Source organism: Pleurodeles waltl, chromosome 3_1 (assembly GCF_031143425.1).
Source record: "Pleurodeles waltl isolate 20211129_DDA chromosome 3_1, aPleWal1.hap1.20221129, whole genome shotgun sequence".
Classification (NCBI taxonomy): domain Eukaryota; kingdom Metazoa; phylum Chordata; class Amphibia; order Caudata; family Salamandridae; genus Pleurodeles; species Pleurodeles waltl.
Genome location: NC_090440.1, coordinates 977,967,382 through 977,991,950, shown reverse-complemented (window position 1 = coordinate 977,991,950; position 24,569 = coordinate 977,967,382). Strand labels below are relative to the sequence as shown.

At 42.7% G+C, this 24,569-nt stretch overlaps 1 protein-coding gene across 8 annotated transcripts in view; it reads right to left on the bottom strand.

Moving 5' to 3' along the window:
- Positions 1-24,569, bottom strand: part of WDTC1 (WD and tetratricopeptide repeats 1) — a 499,786-nt gene that overhangs the window by 429,297 nt on the left and 45,920 nt on the right. For all 8 annotated transcript variants that reach the window (XM_069224084.1, XM_069224088.1, XM_069224081.1 and 5 more), the window contains 3 exons: positions 19,764-19,847; positions 18,560-18,606; positions 18,253-18,364 (listed from right to left, as the gene is read on the bottom strand). In XM_069224084.1, coding sequence (XP_069080185.1) covers positions 18,253-18,364; positions 18,560-18,606; positions 19,764-19,847 — 243 coding nt within the window. The remainder of the gene's footprint in view (positions 1-18,252; positions 18,365-18,559; positions 18,607-19,763; positions 19,848-24,569) is intronic.

Here is a 24,569-nt window from a genome sequence, read left to right as displayed (position 1 = left end):
ATCCGGGGGCACCGTGGATGAAGATGCCACCGAGTGGGACTTTCGGGCGGCAGCTATGATAACCGAGTCCGGTGGCGGATCCTTTCTAAGGAATAAAGGGTCTTGTTCTAGAGCCTTGTATTTTTTGAGAATCCTAGCCGGGGCAGACTTAAGCGAGGCTGGGGCCAGAAAAGTGTCCATGGTTGGCTGCAACAAGCCAGGCACTAGAGGCGGCAACTTTTTCGACGCTGATCTCTGTTGTAGAGTCTCAAAGATGACCGATGAGGAGGTAGATGGTTCTGGAACCTCTATGTTGAGTTTCTGCGCTCCTCTTAGCAACACCTCGTTGAATGTGGTAATGTCATCCACTGGTGAGACTCTAGCAGGTGGTGAATCTGTTAGGGTGGGTGAGTAACGCCCGACAGATGAACCTGATGAAGACCAAGAGGGTGATCTTCTTCTTGACTGCGACCTGGATCTTCGTTGAGAGCGAGACCTGCTGCGAGACGCTGTAGCAGAGCGTCTAGGCCTCGCGGTCGGTTGGCGAGGAGCTGAACGAGCCCGTTCTGCCCTGGCTGTCGGCGATGGCGTTCTTGGCAGGGAGGCAGTAGGTGAATACATTCGCGAATATTGCGAATCTGGGGAGGCCGCTGGTCTGTTGAGGCTCTCCAGCCATCTCGGAGACAGATTGATGGGCGAGACATGCCCAGATGATGCCGCTCTTGACCGAGAAGAGTCGCTCGGTATGGAGACCACTGGAGATGGCGCCTTGTCTGGCGTGGGGCGATGTTCTGCTACCTGTGGGACAGGTAAAACCTGAGTCGACGTCGATGGCTGTTTCGACGTCGGAGGGCGCCCAGCCGGTTGCTCATGCCTCGACGTTGAGTGCCTCGATGTTGAACGGCGATCCTTGGACCTCGACCTGCTCGCCGTCGTGTGCCTCGACGTGGAGCGATGGGAGGTCGACGGCGGATGTCTCTCGTGCCGTCGCGGTGATTTCGACGTCGTGTGTCCTGACGTCGGGGGGCGCACAGCCTTTGGCGGCGACCGGGCACGCCGGCGATGGCTCGACGTCGATCGGCGGGCTGCCGTCGACGGAGACCTGCCCCTGCTCTGATGTTCCCTCGACGCCGTTCCCTTCGACGTCGGGTGTGTCGCCGTCGACGGCGATCTATGCCGGTGAGACGGTGGTAGCGACGACGTCGACGGTGAACAAACAGGTACTTTCCTACCTGTCGAGGTCGACCGGGCCATTCTCTCCTGAGAATGGCCTTCTGGCGGTCTGGGAAGTGAGGAGGACGATGTTCTTTGCCTCTCCTGAAGCCCATGTAGCCGGATCTTCTCTCTGTCTTTCAGAGTCCTCCTAGAAATGTTCTTGCAGTACTTACAAGTGTCAGGGCAGTGACTCTGAGGCAGGCACACTATGCACAGAGAGTGGGGATCTGACTGGGCCTTCTTCTTCCCACAAGCAGGGCATTTGACAAAAAGTGAAGGCATTTTTCTGTCAGAAAAAACCTGCCTAGCTCAGACAAAGGTGTTATTTGTCGAGTGAAAAGTGAAAAAACGCTTTTTTAAAGAATTTTTCTGAGAAAAACTCAGAAAAACTGAGAGCTCAATGCTCCAGGATCCTCTCAGAAGAAGCCGGAAAAAAGAACTGACCTAACTGTGAACCAACTGTCACCTTTCCTTCACCCCTGAGGCATGGTGGGATACTAGAGGTGCTCAGGGTCTTAAAGGCACGTGCCAAAGTTTTTATGGTTCTCCTGTGTTAACCTGCATGCAGCCTATTGGCTAAGAATGCTTCATTGTTTTTCAATGCAGTTTTTTTCTATTTTTTCTCTAGAGTTTACTACTGCTTACTTCCCTAAGCCTAGTTTTAGGAGCTTGGGTACATATTTATGCTCTATTGTAGTATTTAATATAAAAAGAAATTTAAAAAAAACTTCATAGAAATAAAGCATATTAGCCTGTTTTTAACATGATAGCCTGCATGACTGTTTGTTACACATGTATAATATGTGCATATTTTATATATGCTCCGGGGTCCCCGCACAAGGGCGGGAATATTCAATGTTTATGACTATTGATGAGGATCCCCTGGAAGAGAAGAGGTCTAGCAAATGTAGCAAGCTCTCTTTTATTGATAATCTGGAAGGGATATTAATAATGGGACTATACCTTAAAACCCATATCCTAAAGGGGCTTACATTGCAGGCAATGCTTGGAGTGACTGTGGAGCAAGGTGGAAAGGGTAAGAGGGGAAAAAAGGAAGAAAAGGAGCAGAAAACATGGCTGATAGGAATTCTTAACTTTTTTTTAAATAATGCAACATGACTGTTTGCAATTAATTAGCAGGAGAGTACAACAGCTGTTTTACATTTCTATCAAACAGATGTGTTTAGCTTACAAAGTTGCAGTACACAACTAATGTTCACCCAGAATAGACCATTTTGATCAATTTTACACAAATAACAAGGAAACGCCACCACCCTTAACAGGCAGAGGTCTACCAGAAGTACACTTTGTCTTCATTCAATATTACACTGCACCAGTGGTGTTTGGATACAAAACAAAATGTCAAGAGAGCCCAGACACAGACTTTTGTGAGCACATAGTCTGCACATTAACTTAACACATTCCTGTGCCTGGTTTTCTCCCAAAGTATTGTATTGTTTTACTAAATATCCATCTTTTCAGCTGAGCAGAATTAACATATTAAACTTCACTACAACTTAGCATTCCTTGTTGTGGGTTAGCCCAACATGCAAGTCAAATCTACTACCTCTGTGATATTCATCTTTCACCTTTACATGATATAACGTTCTGCAGGGAGCAAAATTCTAGTTTCACAAGGATCAATGAACAAGCTCGCTATAAAGAGGGAAATTATGTTAGGCTCCCTCTTCTACCTCAAGGTCCCTTTCGGCTCCAAGGGATCAGACTCACCAGATGTTCCTTTGAAGACCTAAGCAGTTTAGCATTTTAGGCACTGTGCTATGTGTTGATTGTTTCAGTTCCTATTAAAATTCTTTGCAAAGGAAAAAAAAGACTAGATGCCTACAACCAATCCAAACCTTTTTCTCTGGGGCAAAGTGCAGGATTATTAGGTGGACACAAGAGCCTTGCATCACTTCAAAAAGAGGATTGATTCTGTGCAACTGGTCTTCAAAACCCATGCTTCCACATTCATATTAAGCAATCTAACCAAGACTCCTTGCCCTCTCTTGTGATGAGCCTTCCATATCCTTACCAGTTTAAAATTTTGAGCTTAAATTCTGGGCTAAGAGAAATCACCAACGCAAACATCACTGTAGCAGCACATTACATGTAAGTTCCCTGATGTGCATTCTTTACCTTTCAATAGTCAGCGGAGCAGCTTACTCATGCCATCAACTTATGTCAACAGATTATCCAGCTCCCATCAGTAATGTATGCCATGTGTTGGTGGAGGAAGGAGATCACAAGTGAAGGGGAGTTGTTATGTGTTGCACCTGGCCCTTTTTGCAGGGTCATCCTCAGTCTTTTCGCCTCCTTCCTCCTAATTTTTCTGACCAGTTTCTGTTGGCTTTAGGACTCTGGGCACTTTACCACTGCTAAAACGGTGCTAAAGTGCATATGCTCTGTGTAAATTGTACTGCTGATTGTTTTATTCATGATTGGCATATTTGATTTACTGGTAAGTCCCTAGTAAAGTGCACTAGAGGTGCCCAGGGGCTGTAAATCAAATGCTGCTAGTGGGCATGCAGCACTAGTTGTGCCACCCACATTGCAGTGTGTCTGTGTGCAGTTTTAAACTGCCAATTCGATTTGTCAAGTGTACCCACTTGTCAGGCCTAAACCTTCCCTTTTGCTACATGTCAGGCACCCCTAAGGTAGGCCCTAGGTAGCCCCAGGGGCAGGGTGCAGTGTATGTATGTGTAAGGTAGGACATATACACATATGCTTAATATGTCCTAATGCTGAAATACTGCCAAATTCTGTTTTCACTGTGCAAGGCCTATCTCTCTCATAGGTCAACATGGGGGCTGCATTTAAATATCCTTAAAGCGCAGATTCCCTTTCAGAGAAGATAAAAATATGGAGTTTAGGATCTCTGAACTCAAAATTTAAAAATACATCTTTTAGTGAAGTTGTTTTTTAAATTGTCTGTTTGAAAATGCCACTTTTAGAAAGTAGGCATTTTCTTGCTTAAACCATTCTGTGACTCTCCCTGTTTGTGGATTGTCTGTCTGGGTCAGTTTGACAGTTGGGCTGTTTTGCACCTCTCTAGACAGTGACACGAAGGGGCAGAGGTGTAGCCTGCATATCCTGATGAGCCATCTGAGCTAGAGGGGAGTGAGGAGTGGTCGTTCACACCTGAAAGGACTGTGTCTGCCCTCATACAATGCAGTCTCCAACCCTCTGGTGTGCGTCTGGGGCCTGGCCTGGAAAAGGAAGGATCTTGCAAACACTTGAGACTTTGCTCTGAAGTTTGCCAACTTCAAAGGCAGAACAAGGTATAAGAAGAAGACCCAAAACCCCAGACTTTTAGAATCAAGAGGAATCTCTGCCAAGGAGAAGAGCTGAAGAGCTGGAGGAGGAGTACCGTCCCTTTGCTGTGTTGCTTTCCTGGACTGGCCTGCAGTTGCTGCTTCTGCCTGTAAAGAGTGTAAAGGGTGAACATAGATGTGTGTCCTGCTTGAGAAAGTTCTCCAAGGGCTTGCAGTAGAGCTTGCCTCCTGTTGGAAGTCTCAGGGACACCAAAGACTTCAGTTTCCTCGACCTGCAGCTCTGGGAACTGTGTGTTTTGTGTTGCTCAAGAGGAGAAAAATACCACAAAGCCGCTGGCCTGCAACATGACCTGCCAATGCCCAGAGTCGCATTGCCCTGCTTCACACCGTGACCCTGGTCTCACTAACGCAGTCATCGGATGACTTCACAAGCCGCTGCTCGCACCGCAGCCTGTGGGCCCCACACTCCGGCATTAGCCTGCTCACACCGCAGCCTGGGCATCCCCAACGACGACGCTCCAGCTGACACCGGCGCCGATGCCTGCACTGTGGACACCGCTCATGAGGTACACAAAGCACCATCCACTCCCACACCGCAGCCCCGGTCCACCAACCCCAGCATCATCCACTCCAGTGTCCTTACCAGGCATCCTGCCTGCACTGTGGCCTGTGGACACCGCTCGTGAGGGTCACGAAGCACCATCCCATCCTGCACCGCTGGTTTGGGCCTACTGACGACAGCACTTCAACGACAACGCTGCCTGCACCATGACCTGGTGACACCGCACGTCGCACCTCCCGGCTTCACACCGCAGCCCTGGTCTCGCCGAAGCCGATGGATGCTGTCACCAAGCCGCTGCCTGCACCGTGAACTGTGGGCACTGCACATTGCATTGTCCCACTTCGCAACACAGCCCCGACGCCATCCACGCCAGCGTCCTGACTTCATCAGCCCGGAGTTCGATCCACACGTGGGTGACTTCAAGGGCCTGACAACCCACGCACCGACTCTGGAACCGACACCGCAACACCAGTGACGTCGTTCTCAGGAGCTCACTGCTAGGATCACAATGCCCTGCAAATCCAAGGTACTGTTTGCAGGTCTTCCCAACACTGTAGCTTGCCTGCGACACCGCAGCCGGCCTGAACTGTTGGTTTTGTTGATCACGACTCCGTGAAAGCATCAGGTGGAGCTATCGACTTCAAGGAACTATTTTTGAGTCAATCTTGCAGAATTCATGTGTCCATTACTGTATGGTGGATTTTTATTGTATTTGGTCTTGTCTTATATAGATACATATTGGCTATTTTCTAAAACTGGTGTGGTGTCCTTTTGTAGTGTTTTCATTTGTTACTGTGTGTTATGTGCAAATGCTTCTGAGATAAGCCTGACTGCTCGTGCCAAGCTACCAAGGGGGGGAGCAGGGGTTATCTGAGTGGGTATCTCCCTTATCCTGACTAGAGTGAGGGTCCCTACGTGGACGGCGTTCAAATCGACTGCCAACTAGAGACCCCATTTCTAACAGTATGCATTCCGGAATACCTTAATTTTGAGGGAGTTTATTTTTACACTCCCTGGAGGAACAATCTGGCTTTGGCCTTTAGCAGCAAATTGCTTGACAAGGACAGAAGACCTAAGCCATTTCAGTGACAAATAAGGATGGTAGTGTAGAAGTGGCTCTAGCTGATGTTTCAATAGAGTTGACTAAAAGCAAGTTGTCAGTCACATCCACTTCCTTGCAAGATTTACAAAAATCATTCAGAGCTTTCTACCATGTGCATTCCAGGTAATGAGAGAAGACTTGAGGAACACTTTGTTTTCTAGAGGGAAAGTCCAACACTACTCTGGCTGCAGCATCCGCAAGGTAATAATCTCCGCAGCACCTCAAGAGAGTGAATCATATCCTTCACTGCAGGTAAAGGTAAAATCCCATGGTTACTTTCATCCAAAGCTATTTAATGCCATGTAGCTAAGCTGTCAATATGGCTCAGTGAGTTAAACAGTCACCACTGACGAATGTAGTGATCTGAAGATCACAAGTTTGAATGGTCACCTGGCTCTTTAATTATTTCAAAGGCATTCAATGGAGCGACAAATTGTACATCAGCAACACCTGTTATTTACAGCACTTGAAACCAGTAGCTGTGATCAGAAGCACTATATAAAAAACAAATTATATGGAGCCAACAGTTTGGCAAGCATTACATTTGTGTCATGACTTCCATACCTTTGCTTTCATAAGATGTAATTGCATTTAAATGTGTTCCCTTTTTAGCATCAATGCCATCCCTTGGAGTCCACGTATCACTGCAAACACAAAGTAGGGCTATTGGGGAGTGAGAGGATATGCAAACATTTACATTCAAATGAGATGCATGCCTTTTGTTCAGAGGAGCTACGTTTAGAGAGACTGGTTCCACCATTTGCAAAAGATCTTCTTAAAAGGAACCGAAGACGAATACTCCCATCTTTTTAGTAGGGTAGATGCCAGAAAAATGTCTCAGTCAGTATGTAACGACTGACAAGAGATAGTCGGAGGTAAGTGTGAAAAAATGACCCTTTTTGTGTGGTCACCCTCATTATTTGCTGTTTAGACTTCGCACACTGGGGCACGGCTGTCCAATGTATGTGGTCTGAACTCCTAAAACATCTTGAAATTGGGTAATCCCGACTGGCATATTTAACTTGCTTATAAGGTCATACCATATGGCATAGAACATTAAATGTCACCTGTGGCACCTATAGTGCCAACCACTAGTGTGACACAGGGAAACATGGCATAAGGCCTACCATTGCAACCTGACAGCTATAGTTGTAACGTTACCAGTCAAAACAACCCTCTTGACAGGGAAAAACCTTATTAAATGTTACTTATTAAAAAATAATGGGACCATATGTAGGTCTTGTAGCAGCCAAAGTAAGGGGCCCAGGATTTAAAAGTGGAACACGTAGGAATTTAATGATACCATGTTCCTATAGCTACAAACCCCCAAAAGCTATTCTCTTGGTGGAAAGCTCTGGTTGATTAATGAGAAAACTAGAGTACAGATTAAAATGTTAATTCTGCTATCATGGGTTTGGGACCAGCTAGAAAACTTGTTCAAACTACATTTTTTAATATTTATTTCAAGCCCAACTCAATAGTGAATTTGGGTGGAATGAATATGTAGGTAAAGTATCTTTTGGGAGTTACCTTTACCTTGCCTCAAGCTCCTGGAGACTAGTTTGCATCAGCTCTCCAGCAGCTGTTCAGCCAGTACTTGACCATAATGACGTGTGAAAAGTTATCCCAGAGCAGAGACAATGGCCTGGGTGTGGGCATTTTTCTTCATATTACAGGAAGCTCGGTTCGTGTGGACCCAGTAAGGTCCAGCTCTTTCACAAGTAAAGTAGAATGACACCCACAGAAGGCAAATCTTTGTTTCACCAGCCAGGCTTGCTCGAAACCCAGTGGGAGCGTGGTTATTCACCAGAAACAGGAACCATGAAGGACAACATACTACTTTCCTACGGCACAGCTCTGGGCAGGCACATAGGATTTGCACACAGGAGAAAGGGTTTCTGCATCTTGTATTTTAGAGGTAAGGTGCACTGCAACAATTTTTTTGCAATAGGGCAAACAAACTGCTGGACAAGTAAGTAGAATTGCCTGTGCGGACTTTCACTACATTTGTGAGGGAGGAGCCAGTTACCACCACCCGCTCTAGTGCGTACCATAAATGTGCTACACCAAGGCACCCTTTTCAGGATATTGACCTGAAGAAAGACAGAGGAAGGATTGCATCTGCTGTTCTAGGCTTGTGAGGAGACCTGACCTGAGCAGGCTGGTCCTGTTCTCACTTGTACTCAGGACAAAGAAGTAGAGTGTAAGAGCCTTCTCCCTGAAGTGCCCACCTGGAAAGCTGCACCTGCACTGGACCCTCCTGGTGGCCTCTGCGGAGTGAATCCTGGCCCGAGGTGATGTTCCTGAGATCCAGGCACCCTTGGCTGTGTCTAACTGGACATTTCCTTCAATCACTGAAAAACCATGGGACTTAAAAAAAAAACATTATGACTTCCAACTTGCAGAGGACCAGCGCCAACCACTCAAGCTGATCCAGCCAAGAAGCAACATCGCTGGGCTATAGAAACAGGTTTCTATCGCTTGAAGCTTCTCTGCAGGACCAAGTCCATTTCAGAAGCCCCTCAGCAAAAAGGGTTCTGGCCTTGTGAAACTCCCCATTGGATGGAGCCTACAGCCTTGCACTGCTGGAGGATTTCAACCTCCAACAGACCAAAGGTAAAATGTTTGATCAGGACACATCTGCTTGGTGTATCCAATGCGCGCTCCATCGCAGTTGGCCTGAAATTGAATATAGGTCCCGATTATCTACGAACAGTGACTACTGATTAGCGCTTTACTTGTTCTTGGTGCTTAATGCCTTAAATCGTTTTTAAAAAAAATCATATCTATGGTTCCCTTTACTGGATTTTTCTTGTTTTTATGTCATTTTCTTCATGATATGTTGCTCTATTTTTTTTAATTGGGTTTGTTTTTTTTACTACGTTTGACTTTAAGTGTTTCAGTACTTGTAAATGCTCTAAACATTTACTCTAAGTTATACCTGCCTGCTTTCTGCCATATGTACCAGGGGATGAGCTAAGGTTTAAATTACTGACACCACTGCCTCATCCAAATTGATTTTGGTGGACTACCATCCACCCCATTTAATAATTCACCTCATCATAGTACGTATCTCGGTAAAACTGTTTGAGGCTTACTCTTGCAAAGACCACAGGAAGTTCTGGGTCACCATATATACAAAACCAGCATTTGCAATGCAACGGGTCTCACGTTTGCTCATGTTAGAGCTGATCGCGTTGTAAACTCCTAACCCGACTTTTAAGTAGGTAACCCAAAAAAGTGAAATTAAATGTGTAAATTGACTTCTGCCAAGCGAAATCGCGTGGAAAATAGAGAAAAAAGTAGTCCACAATCAGACAGAAAACAGCGAGCCTCGCATGTTTTCTGTACTTGGTCACTACGCTCGAGGAGGGCTAGCCACCGGAAATGGCATGACGTGTGCGTGCCTTGAACTAATGAAAAAGCAAGCAGATTTTACTAGGCAAGCCCATGAACCAATGAAGGACACTGACGTGACGTCGACAGGGCTCCGAGCCCTTTTCTAGTAACTAAAGTGTCTCGCTGCGATACGCATGCGCAAGCGCATGCAACGCAGGCTCGACCCTAAAAAGAAGCTACCCTATGGAAGGGGTAATAACCTAGCCATATTAATTGATAGCTCACAATAATGCCCTTTACAAGGGAAGTCTGTCACCAACCCCAGGTCTGCATCTAGCAAACAATGGACATCTTGTAAGCGCCATTCACCAGCACATCCAATAAAATCCTCGCTCTTTCCAGCCTGGCTAAAAAAATGCTGTACAAAGAAAAGCTCTTCTGATCGAGTACATAGAAACCATTTATGTCAAAACACCATTAATCGGCTATGGGCCTTATTACGACTTTGACAGAACAGTTTCCTCCATCACCAAAGTTAAGGATATCACGCCCGCCATATTACGATCTCCTTTGAATATAATGGGTTCATAATACAGTGGACGGGATACCCGCCACATTTTTGATGGAGGAAACCCCTGCGTCAAGGTCGTAATAAGGCCTTATATTTCTACTGTTCTTGTGTGTCACTGGGAGGAGGTCAAGCTAGGTACAAATAAGAATGCCTTCTCAAAGATTTACACTAATGGAGGACTCACGCAGGAGTGAGTACTTATCCTTATTGCCAAACTGATCAGATGATTGGTAACTCTTAAAAAACAGAAGTCCTAATTGTGGGCAGTGAGCTCCATCAACCTGTCTCCAGGTACTTGGTCAGGAATCCAGCTGACAGAACAACCAGCTATAGATATCTAGGTATTTGGTTTGATTAACGAGGCAGTTATCAACATCTTTGATCTCTGAAATCAAAAGCAAATTCAGTGTGATTTGACCTTTGCAAGGGTAATCAAGAATCCTTCACTTATGCCACGTCTTGCAGTTGCAAAGGTCAAGCCAATTTATCTCATTAGCCTATAGTGCAGAGGCCTTCCCAGGGCAGGTCATGCTATATGATATATATAGATCTCTACTTAAGCTTTCACACTGCTTTTGTCAGTCTCAGATTAGAATGGAGTAAGGCCTACTCAAGGATATGTGTTGGAATCTGCTTTAGATAGCAAAGACCGGTTTTGAAATACATATGCAAAGAGATCAATAAAGACAACAGTTATAAGGGAAGCTCCTGAAGTCAATATCTAAACTCCGCCTTGGTGTCTCTAGAAGTTGAGGAGCCTTAGAAAACTTCCATTATCGTTTATAACCATGAAATCCATGATGAAGCCACAAAACAAATCTCTTTCAAGATAAAGCAGCTTTCAGGAAAATAAGACACACTTGGATTAATTCATACAAACAGGCATGCCCACAAACGTATCTCACAAATTCATATTTAACTTATCCCATACAAAACTTAACACAGTTGAGATGTGGGATCCTTCCAAGCATAGACCTTTTGCCAAAACGGTTCCACCACATGCATTAGAAACTGGACGCAGACGAAAAATTAGAAACTTTTGTTTACATATAATATATCTGCCAGGCTCTTATCACAGAGCACAGGAAATGGCTGTGATGTCTCTTTAACCAATTAAATATTTGCAGAGGTCACCAAGCAACCAAATTCTGCTTATAGGGTGAACTTCCATAAGACGTGTCTAGATTCATAAAATGTATAAACACTGCAGCAGCACTACAACACAACATACTTCCTCTCTCCCGTGATTACTAATTTTTTAATCTTCTATACCAAAAGGTCCAGGGGGTCTATAGCTACATTCTATTTTACACTATTTAACGTTGTAAACTAAATCTAGAGAGCTTACGAACACAGTTGGGAAATAACTACATGTAGTACAAGTTAACAGTTAACCTTTTGTCTTGCCTTTGTCATTAATAAAAGTTTGTTTTCTGTTTGTTTGTTTGACACATGCTTTATTCGATCAGTCAATCATCAAAGCGAAAATACAATAATAATAAATAAGGTATAAAGCAGTAATAATAAAAATATATTATAAAACATAAATAGAAATTGTGGAACATAGGTTACTGAGAATACTATAATTAAAAGAATTCTCAGGACACATAATACACATAATACGATTTCAACCCCTTTCCTATAATCCTTGTAAGAGTAAGAGAATAAAGAATAAAAGTAAGGCTCTAATTAAGACACAGTCTTTGCAATGGAATTTCGTATTCGCCATGCTACTAATAAATATTTACTGACAGCAAGTATTAAAACCGTGGAATGATGACTTTTTAAAATCCGCAAAGCAGAGGCACAATCTCTTATCCCCATATCGCGGCAGATATGACAGATCCACTTAGACCTGGGAAGAGAATAAGCAGGGCAAAAAAACATGAAATGCTCAATCGTTTCTGGTTTTGCGTCACAGGCTGGGCATGTACTTGTATCTGTTTTTGTACCCCATCTGCACATCAATGTCTTCAATGGCAGCGACCCGAAACGGAATCTGGCATATAAGCTTTTGCCAAGAATGTCAGGTATATTGTCTAGATAGGGTTCAAATTGTGGATACCATTTAAAATCTGTAAAATGATTTGTTAAAGTGCCATGAGTTCTATGAGTAATATGATCGTTATATACATGGGACCAATATATGCGTTTTAGCGCAATAGAATGAGCCTTTTCTAATTTATGGGGTTCCTCCCAAAAGTGGCTTAGGCAGAGTTTGTTGAACCAACTGGATACATGTTTGACCCAGGGAATAGAAGTTGAATTGGGGCACATAAGCAGGTCGTGGAGTGAGGACTTATAAACGTCTAGTTCGGGGTTGGTCCATAGTCGTATCCAATATAATAATGGTCTTAGGATGATCAGATTGGCTATGCGTCTCAGGCCTAAGTCTAAGAACAGAGGTAGCAGTGGAGTACTAGGAGGACAAGCACACAGAGACCTCGCAAAACTATTCTCACTAATAGTGAGCCTCTTACAGTCAGAAAAACCCCAAACCTCTGCTCCGTATGCGGCAGCGCCCTGTGCTCTGGCGATGTAGATCTTAATTGCCGGGGAGACGGTTTTTGCTGTCGTGCCCCTGTAAAAGCGCAGGATTGAAGCCGCACCATGCTGCAAACGACCCTCACTTTTATTAATCTGTTCTCCCCAATTTAAATTGTCAGCAATCCTTACACCCAGGTAATCGATGGAGGGTACTTTATCCAGGAGGTTCCCTTCTAGGTGGATAGTGCATTTCTTCCGCACTCCTGAGCGGAACGCCATTAGCTTGGTCTTTTTATGGTTTAGCTCTAGGCCGTAGTCACAACAGAAGGAGTTAAATCTGTTGATAAGAGTTTGAAGGCCCATGGGGGATTTAGAAATAAGGAGAGAGTCATCGGCAAAGAGAAGGATTGGAACTTTTTGAGCGCATAGGGTGGGGGCATCATTCTGGCACGTCATTAAAACCTGTACAACCTCGTTAATAAAAATAGAAAATTGTTTTCTGTATTATTAGGTATGGGGAGGCTACTGTATCAAATACAATCAATGATGACCTACTTATGTGAATTATGAGGGCACATAAATCTATGAATCCTCTTCCTATATTAAGAATTTTCTTTGCTTTGATATTAGCAGTGTTTATACATTGATTTTATATGAATTGACTTACACATGGATTACTCCAGAATGGTTTTAATTACCTGTGAAGTAAATGCCATGAATACCATTAAAATGTGTAGTAGCAAAGCCTCTTTTGTGTAGCACTATGTGTATCATGACTAACTTCCTTGGAGATAAAGCCCCAGAAGGCTCATCACCACAGTCACATACCTAATTCCAAGACAACACAGGTGCCCTTAAAAAGTCACTTCCTCATCTGACTCACCCTGAAAACAAGGTGATGCTTGATACAGTTATGGAGCCTCAAAGTCCAGTAAGTAGAGAGGCTGTATAGTAAGGGCTTCAAGACGCAGGAGAATGAATCAGTGAGTAATGATTTCCATTTTTACAGGTTTTTTTTATATTCCACCAAATGCACCTGAAATAGGTTGGGAGCTTAGCGGCATGTTTTAGACAGACGTTTGAGGAAACTGATACAAAATGGGCCACTGTTCCACCCCACAGCCCTTTGCTGTATGACTTTGAAGAAATGGAGCTAGTCTGAAAGATTAGCGAAAAGCATGAATCGCAGTAATTCATACGCACTGAACACCAACGGAACTGGTCAACGTAGGATATGTGACAAATATGTCCTGATCAATAAATACACGGAGGCTGGTAAAGGAGGACGTTAAGAGTAAACTTTATGTTTCTTCAATACTGCACCTGTTTACAAACAGGGAAGCCAAAGTAAACAAATCTGAGCAGGGGACATGGGAGTCAGCCATAACCAAATGACGGCTTACCATTTAAGACATGTAGTATGTCTCCTCTGAAGCTGAAGAAGGAAGAGTGTGTTAATCAGACCTCTCTGTGAGACAGCAGCCTTAGCTTTAGCACCCTGGAATGAATCTTGGGCAAGAGGACAAAAAAATGACCTCTTACAGGAGCATTCCAGCTGAGAGAGAGTAGTAGGAACTTTCTAATTGACAAACAGTAGTTGGAGAAACTTCAACAACTTTCTTGGGTCAAGGACTTACGGTGGAACACAACTGTACCCTCATGTGTACAACACTATTGCATTTCGTGCAAAGCAATGCACAAAAAAGTAGGCTTTTTTCCTAAGACAAATTAGGCCTTTGCACCAGAGTCATACATACGATTCCGCTGTAGGTAATTGTGGTTTGTGATGGAGGAGTTTATTCTATCATCTCTGGTGACTACATTTTATTAAGACATAGGATGGCAGATTAAACAGGCTGACTTAAGTAGAGGCTTGCAAATACAAAGTTAGCGCCATGAATGTTTTCCATGTTGAAAGATGGAACATCTTTGGGATGCATACCTAAAGTTGCCAATCCAGGGATACGGGCACTTTCCATGTGTTCTTCTCAAAGTAAATTAAAAAATAATGCACATCTGCGTATATATTCAGCCACATAAATCTGCAAAACACGAATCAGCAATCAAGGATGAAATAATTTATACTTCATGAAATGTCAGTCCAGGAATGACATTGTGAACTCCAGAACGAAGGCCAACAACAGGCATCCCGCAGCAAGGAAGAGAAAAAAAGATCAACGAAGTTAGGTATAAAGAGCAAGTGGCTATCAGAGGCTGCTACGCATTTCAACCAGGCCAGATTGTTTTCAGCACTGTGAACAGACACTCTGTAACTCCAAAGAAACAGCATAAGAGACATTGAAAAGCATGGGCACTGAACACAACGTCTTCTCTCCAAAGCAGGTACTCAAGGAACCACCTAAGACTCCTATAGTTCCAGTATGCAGGCTGACACTTCAGACTGTGTGCTGGAGAACTCCAACTGTCTGATTTATATCCACACACATTGTATGTACACCACTTTCTACACCAGCAGGTGGACACACTCAAAGAAGATGTTGATACTTCTGCTGCTCTGAATACAAAAATTATTTTTGGGCTCACGCTCATAAGTCAAATACGTTTAAAAAAAGAAAAAAAAAAAAAAAAAAAAAAAAATGAATTTTGCCACTCTGGTTAGGGCTTCTTTTTATCTGCGTTTCATTCTAGTTTCTCAGCGCCACTTTTTCCAGAAATTTCCTTTCAAGCTTTATCACGTAGCTGCTTTTGAAATATATATAAATTATTTCTTTATTATTTGTGAAAACTAAAATAGACAAATTCACAAAACCTCAAAGCCCACGATGTGCCTTAAGTCAGTCGCATGTTTAAATAGCACAAGGTACAGACCACTGTGAAAGAATACCAACTGATTTAAAGGATGGCAACAATAGTATTTGTACTAAGGTGGCATAATACTTGGTATTTGCATTGTTTATTTTGCGTACGTGTGGGTGAATATCAATATTCAATGCATAAGTGATTTGTATTTGCTTTTACTTCAATATAAAGAAAAAATAATATATTTTGTATAGCGTGGATAGTTTATTTTTTTTTTTTTAGGCCTTAACTATGTAGACTTGCAGTTACTGTCCAATGTTATATGCATGCTGGCTTTGGCCGAATGCATAATAATAATAATAATCATCATCATCATCATCCTCAGTTATGGTAATAGAACATCAATAACTTTATGATAAAGGTTTGTTTTGAAGTATTTCCAAATCAACCAACAATTGTAAAATTCTCCAACATCGCCATTTCCTACAAGGTCTAGAGCGTAGTGATGTTCGTACAGAATAAGTATCGGCATCTGTAATATTCACACTGGATATTCTACATGAAGTTATAAAACGCCAACTGTTTCACCTACCCCCGGGCTCCATTATTCTTCAGGCGAAGATCTAGACTATAATATCACTATCAGTTTACATGGAAACTAAAGTCAAAAACACTTTCTCCAACAGCTATAAACAACAGTTTTTTCAAAAGACCGGAACTTTCGAGAATCTGGCTCAAAAAGAACAGGAAAAAAAATACTTCCTTATAAACACATTCCCAAACTCGCAGAACAAAACCTATTTCAACTGAGCCTACTATTCCTCCCTATGACAGGCTTTGTGTTTTTTCACCCCATCCATGGCAAAGCCTCAGGGCACCTCTCCAGGATTTTCTACATGAAGCACTCCTTAGGGAATGCACAACAATATGAACAACTCGCACCTATTTTGAGAGTTCTCCATCGGCTTCTGCTGGAAGCTAACATAAATCTCAAAATGGCCTGCTTCACACACATGATTTAGCTCAGTCTTCCTAACAACCTTTGAAACAATCTCCAGACAAAGGAATGGCAAAAAATAAACACTAGCGGTTAATCCAATCCCCCATCAGAAATTTGTAAGGTTAAACAACAACAAAAAAAAGTTAAAAAAACAACCACCACGCCTTCTTGCAACATGTTCTCAAAATCTGAAATCTCCAAAGAAGAACTATGACTCAACCCTAATTTGCAAGGATTCACGAAAGGTCTCAAACCCTACTTTTACAAACTGCACTTGAAGACCAAATAACAATGTATTATTTGCCTCTTTCTCGGTTCTTAGGTTTACTCCCTAACTCCATGTGACATACATTTTTGTAACAATGTATATTAAAAAAAGGCATTGGCAAAGAGTCAGGAGACCATGTAAGAACTGAGGCACGAAGGCCTTGGCAGACAATGTTACAACCAATGTAAGGACTAAGTTCACTGCACCAACTGAAAGGACTCTAAAAGAACAGAAAAAGAGGCAGGCATTAAGCCGACCCACTGCACCCTGAAAACACCTGCACCTTTCACACAGTATGTGACTGAGTACACGGATGTTCTTATTTCCCTATGTAGTTCCGTCATGTGTCAGAGTGATTAAGAATGTCCTCACTAAACAGTCCTTCTAAGAGGCTGCAATATTTGCAATAACAGAAGTCACAGCTTCATACACGGTGACAGACCACAATGTAGGCATATACAGCCATTAAATATTTTCTACACTAGATCGGCCAGATTGAAGAATCACACGGAGATTTTGGAAATGGTAATTTAGCTTTAATAATACTTTCCACAACATTTATGCCATTCTATGCTAATTTGGTCACGGGATAGTGGGGAAAGAAGCAGTGAAGATTACAGCACATAAAATGTACACCACCTATACATAGGATAGAGAAGAGTTGCTGGAACAATCTCTACCTCTACTGAATATAAACAACTACAGCCAGAGATTGTACATTTAAGAAAAGGTAAATGGTGGTGTTATCTAGATATTACAAAAGTAGAAGAAGCATAGAGAGCAGAAGTGTCCAGAAATGTCTTGTCAATCACTGAGATTAACCAGGTAGCTTAAATATTTAGAAGTTTGTTATACATTGTTTGAAACGAAATCAAAAACATAAGATGAGACTTGATAACCAAGATGAAGCACAAATATGAGGGGAAAATGCATGACGGAGGCTGTAAACTTTTTTTTATTAGGATCCTGAGCACTATGCGGGGGTCATAATATAAATCCCTGAATGAAGCCAACATGACAATAAGCACTTTGAAGAGCATGGCCCCACAGTCATGTGAAAAGTGATCTATGTAACTTCTTGCCATACCACAAAGAGCAGTTTAAGTAGTTCAGGTTATGAGCAATTTGTGGCTGCACTCTGCAGCCATCCCTAGGTTGCTGTCATCCTCAACCAAACTGATAAGAAGCCTGCAGATGTAATCATGTTCAAACACATATCCTCCACACAGAGATCTTAGTTGCAACACAGAGGCTGGCAGAAGATTCCCTAGGATCCCTAGCAATGTGGTAATGTGATGCTAGAGGAAACCAAAACTTGTGTGAAGATAAAGAGACAAGGAACATTTCAGGCAATCTCTAGTTTCTAGCCAGCATTCCCCTTTTTTTGAAAAACAACACACTGCAAGACCTGCATACTCAGCCTTATTAAGGGAGAGTACATTGTAATGTCATCCCTGGTGAGCAGTTAAACATTGTCCTCACTGCAAACTTCTGCAATGCACTGCAGTACAGCTCATCAAAAGGTTTAATACATGTGTTGTAAGGCCCATAAGTCGGAGATGGGTGGGCATTAGGATACTTTAAGACAGGCCAATGAAGGCGACCTTGAGGGACATTACATTGCCCTAAAACTCAAAGCTGCTGCTCACCTGGGCAGTAAAGATATGGACAATGAGCCCATCAATGCCGCTCACCTGGACGGAGAAGATGTTGGCTGTATGGCCAGTGTGCATGGAAAGCAGCTTCTTATGGAGTAAAGGATCCCAGACGATAATGTGCTGATCATCAGAACCAGAGGCCAGTAAGCTGAAAGGAGACAAACACAGAGTGTGAAAGAGCTCAAAACAACACGCAACAGTATCAGCATAAGCAAGTAAATCTGAGTTGAGACTAAATGCAGAGAAGAACAGAGAGCACCGTTTAGGGAAGCAAAAAGAGATGCAACATGCCAGTGACAGGGCAAAGACAGAAATAAAAAGAGTGTGGTTAAGGGAGACTTACTCTCCTTTTTGGTTCCACTGCAGACAGTTAACACATCCCGAGTGACCCTTATCGGAAAGAAAAAAAGAAAAAGCCAAGCGTTAAGAAGTCTCTACACTTCACCATTACCATCTCTCTACCATACTCTTTTTACAGCAGATTCCAAAAGAAATCATGTACCCATTCACAGTGAAAGTAGAGTTTCTAGCACTGCACAATCTTTTCAGTTGCTTTCGTACAAAACTATGAAATCATTCAGCACAAGAGTGGCATCCTTGTAGGCAGTCAGGCATCCTTGTTGGCAGTTACTGCAGATAGCAAACCTACATCATAGTTATGCAGTGTGTCAAAGAATGATAAACATATGTTCAGAGAAAGAGACCACAAACTTCCTTTACTCAAGTATGACAGCTGAACTTTCTGAATAAGGCATGATCAATATCCATAGTGGCATTTACATCTTCCGTACTGTACATATACATCACCGATGCCATCCTGTGGATCTCCTCGAACCTCTGTACCAGTGAATCACTTGCATCACCTTCAGGGACTGCTCTTAGTCGGATCAACAATTAAATTATACTCAAACAACCTCAAAGCTGCTGCTCTTGTGCATTATTGATATCAGACATATGGAACCATATCTGGACTGATAGCACCTTCAGCAACCCTCACACGTTTGAAGCTGCGTATTACTAACAGCCCCCTTCAGATCCATCTTCACATTTATTGTCCCATGATCACCAGTTCTAAAAAACAAATCCCTGCACAGCTTATATGCTTGTGTTTCGGTAATATCACCACGGAGAACAGGAGACCTCACACTGCAAGATTGCAACAAAGTGATTGCCTGAAATAGGGCGGGATCTCTGTATTTCCATATTTGTAACTGATAATGATACTCATATTTTGTAATTCGGATGTCCCATACACTCAAGAGAAGATTAAGCCTGCATTCAATTATGTCACCATATTTTATGATACACAAAAACTGTGCATCACTTATGGGGCACTGGGTGAGAGTAAGTAGCACAAACCCCCTAGGATCCCACAACTAAGCTTCCATTCAATATGATCCCCACATGCTTTTAGTTTATGGCACAGATAAAATGTAAAAAATAAAAATTAAAAAAATTACAGAGTACTGAAATAGTGATTTGTAATTAAAAGCACAAAACCACACAACAGACGCATTGGAGAACAAAGATTATGCTATGTATCTCACCTGCAGCTCCGCCTCCAGGCCCAGGCGTTGGATGAAAGGGTCCGTGACATGGTAGTGGCGCTCAAAGCGCACTGCTCCCGTCTCCTGCTCGACAAATGTGCAGAGAATAATAGTATGAGCGAGCAAGTAGCATCATAAGCCTTCTTTCTCCCCTATGTTAGACTTGTAGAGATAACCATTTATAAGCACACAAGCAGCGACGTATCAAACCCATTTGACTTCTCATAGCCCATAACAGAACAACCAGTTTTGTTAAGCAGTTCACTTTGGTTGTGCACATTTTATTTTATTGGTTTTACCAAGATCCAGCAAAATAACAAAAACAAAACCAGTTTCAGGTACATAGTTTATCATGTACAACGTTTCCAAAGAAATGCAATCAATCTAGCTGACAACAAAATTTTATTATCAGACCTAAATATAGCTAAGCGTGGTTGTCTTGAAAAAATTTGCCCCAGATTGGGGAAAACTTCTTAAGACCACCCACTCTCTTTGCGTACCTCATTTCCTGATTTCTTACCAACATCATTTTATTCAGCCATTCTACAGAAGTGGGAATTTGAGCTAAGCGCCAGTTTTTCAGTAAAAGAGATCTAGCGATTGCAGTGGCAATAAAAACTAGTTTTGCCCTCCTAGGTGAGAACCTTGCAGCGGGATCATAACCCAAGACCAAAAGCCAAACACTGGGAGTTATGGAAATCTGGATGATAATTGTTCACAACTTACATACCCTGTCCCAGTAGTCTTGGGTAAGCCGGCATGTGACAATAACATGCGTCCAGTTTGCCATGCCTTCTGGTGGACAGCGAAAAGAGACAGGCATCTGGGCAACTGGATATAATCCGGGACAAGGCTTGCGGGGTGTGATACAACCAATGCCAGTTCGTGCCTCTAAGTACTCTGAAATTTAATTGATTAACTTTGTGCCAGCACTCCCTTGTCAATTCCAAACCCTCTTGCTGATCCCATTTTCTCTTCGTTTTTACCCATAGGTAAAAAAAATTCCCCCTCCGTGAGTAACCTTCTCCACGCCTCTGCTCACCTTGCCCCATAGGGGTATGCCAGTTCTTTAACTAGTATCTGTGTATCATAGGTTAGATCAGAGTCCAGGTCACTGAGACTGTGGAGCATGATACTGTATGATCCCATCAACAAGAAATCATTTTGGACCGCAGTCCAAATGTTTGAGAGCGTTTCCCAGCTGTCATCGACAGAAAAGTCACCAATTTTCCTGAATCCTGCATATTCCCATTTCCTCGCTATCTCCGAGTCAAGCTGGGAACCAGACCGCAACATCAGCTGTGTAAGAGGGGTGAGAAGATTAAAGTATGGAATTGAATATCTTCTATAAAGATCAGACTTCTTTCTGAAAACCCAGTTAAGAATCTTAAATCAAACTTTTTTTTTAGATTTCACCAATAGTGCAGGATCCTTATATCATGCTCCCTGCAAATGAATTCACGAAAATCCTGAGTGAATAGGCAGTCTGTAGGCAGTACGGCTTTTGGTCAAGTAACACTAAAAAAAAAAAAAAAAAAAAAGCTAAGTAATAATCTTTCAAGTTCGATAATGCCAACCCACTCTTTTCTCTATCAACTTATAGCGTACTTAATGCAATACACACCTTTTGGTTTTGTCAAATAAATGAGCCAAACATTGAATCTAATTTCTTAAATACAGATGTTAATACACAAGGGATAGCAGAAAACAAAAAATTAAATAGTGGGAATATAGACATTTTGAACAGTGCGATTCTACCAAGAATAGAGAGGGGAAATGATCCCAAACGTGAAAGCAACGCCTGGGTTTAAGAGCAACGGAGCGTATTTGAGATCATACAGATCTCTTATAATCGGATGAAAAATGTATGCCAATGTATCTCTTAGGGCTAGTATTCAAGCAGAGCGATAATTAAGGAAGTAATCTATTGGGAGTAGTGCCACAGAGAATAATATCGGTTTTACTCATGTTAACCTTATAGCCGCCAATTTGCTCGAATTCGGGGGAAGGGGCTTAAAAATCTCCTCCTGGGAGCCCCGCTCCACATCCAGAAACATGATAATATCATCTGCATAGAGTTTAATCTTCCCCATTGACTTCAAGAGGGGATAAATCTGGTTGTTCTGTCTAATTGTAATAGCTAATGGTTCAATAAAGAGAGCAAAGAGAATAGGTGAGAGGGGGGCACCCTTGAAGGGTCCCACGACAAGCTTGGAGCTGACCAACGCTCCCAGAATTAATTATAATATTGGCTTCAGAGTTTTGATACAACCTTTGAATTAATGCAGAAACCTGGGGGGGAGGGCACCCTGAATCTAGATAATATTTCAAACAGTGTAACCCAAATTACTAGATCAAAAGCTTTTCCTGCATCAAATAAAAGAATGATGGCGGGGATTTTATTAGAAGCAAAATTGTCCAAAGCCCCAGCTAGAAAATGTGTGTTAGTTGCGATGTCAGCCAGCAATAAACCCATTTTGATTGGGATGTACCAAATTAGTGACAACCCTACTAAAATGATTAGCCAGGAGTTTCATAATGATTTTATAATCTGTATTCAGAAGTGAAATTGGGCAATATGCATTAGGGTCTTCTTTATCCTTATTCTTTTTTGGAAAGCTGACAGCATTCCCCATATGCCAAGAATTAGGGATCCGTCCGCCCTTTAACAAACCATTAGTTAGAGACAAAAAATCGTCTACAAATACATTAGAGATTTTGTCAAATTTGGCCGGGAAACCATCGGGCCGCAAGCTTTCCCATTGGAGAGGTTTTTGACTACCTTGAGAAGTTCTGACTTCGTAATGGCTGCGAAAGAGCATCACAGTCTTCTTTTGACAGAGTGGGGATATCTAACTTCCCCAGAAAAACCCTAATAGTCTTAAAATCAATATCCTGGGTTTGGCTATAGATGCGCCTGCACTAGACTCAGTATATCTTTCCCCCGTGATAGTGCATCTCAGTGCATGTATCATGTTACTAGCAAATTGGTCTGAATTTGCCAGGCCAGGAATCTGCCTGTGAAGTTGCTTTCCTCATATACTATGGGATTGGAATCCTATATCGACCTTCTTCACAAAACCTTCAGACAATGCCTGCTTAGCGAGCTCGAAGCATTTTCTATTATTAACCGTAGAGATCGCAGATAAATATCTAAACTCCTCTGAACTGCTTCTTCCAGAACCTGACTTTGTTGTTTCTCACAGAGTTTATCTGCCACCCCCTTAGCGATTACAACACCCCTAAAAAAAGGCCTTGAACGTTTCCCAAACCATCAATGGAGTTGGGGAACCCCGATTACTTTTGAAAAATTCCCTAATTTCAACTCTAGAGGCCTGCACCCACCCCTCCTCTTGGAGAAGTTGCTGATTAAAAACCCACCTCCTAAGTTGAAGCATGCAACGTTGAGGTGAAAACTTTTTTTCCAAAATAAGGGTAGCATGGTCCGAGAGACCTTAATGCAATTTAGATTGGCTCTTAAAGTGCATTGTTTTGGATACCAAAAAGAAATCAATCTGGGAGGTGCTTTTAAACTGGCTAGAGACACATGTATACTCTCTCTTATTTGGGGCATTTACTCTCCAAGGGTCACATAGCAACAAAACTCTGACGTAATCTTTAAAGATTTTGGCAACCTTAAGTTTATGTTGTTTTTTACCCTTTACTGAAGTATCCATACATGGATCCGGAAGAAAGTTAAAATCCCCGCCAATGATAATTTTGCCTGGGAGCTGTAAAAGGGATTGAAAAAGTTCCACATACGGACCGGGATCATCTTTCAAAGGGGCATAAAAGCTCACAAAGGGAAATCTTTCCTTAAAAAGCTGACAGTGAGCCCAGCACCACCATCCATCTGGATCACTAAGAAAATCAAGAACCAGAGCCCCCAGATCTCTGGCTCGGAAAACCGCAGCACCTCTGTGAGTGGCTGGGGCTGCGGCAGCCACCTTAAAATCTACAATTTTTTTTTAACAAAATAAAGCCCCTGTTTTTTTTTTAGCTGGAATATGGGTTTCTGGTAATAGAATTACAGAGAGGTTTAATGCATCTATCCGTTCTTCGATTGCACCCTTCTTCCTCCTATTATTTTACCAATGGACAGTCCAAGAAAAGATTCTTAATAAAGGGTTTGACCCTACCATTGGATTTTTTTTTTATAAATTGTGTGAGAAATAGACGGACTAGTCCTGCCAGAGAGCTTTGGCATTGGCCTGCATTAGGTACTATCATCTGCATTATAAACTTTGCCACTCCTGATTGTACATAACTAAATTCTTGTGTGGTATATATAGAAGGATCTTGTTCCCCTTACTTCTCCCACCACTCTGCCCACTAAGCCACCTCCCCACCCCCCCACCGCTTTGGAGGCCGACACCTGGGGCCCTCCCATCTGGGAAATCCGGGCCCACCCCCTCTTACCTGATCAGGCGCCTTGGCATGGCCCACTAGTTGCCATAGACTGCAGAGGGAATGGAAAGTAAGTGCCGAAGTGGTGCGTTATGTTTTACCTAAAACAAACAACCATTCCTATACTAGTCACCAATCTGGATACACTGTGGGCCTCCCCGTTTTTTGGGGGGGGGGGGGGGGTTTCACCCTGACCGGTCAGCATTTTGAATTGAACGCAAAAGAGTCTTAGCAGGATCAACTGTATGAACTATATTTGAGTGTCCCTGAAAAAAAACTTTGAGTTTAGATTGTTGCACGAGTCCTGCCAGAGCACTGGCTTTTTGAAATGCAGGGATCATTCCCTTCAATTCTCTCTGTCGATGAGCAGCAGCAGACATATCTGAGAATTTTTTTAAA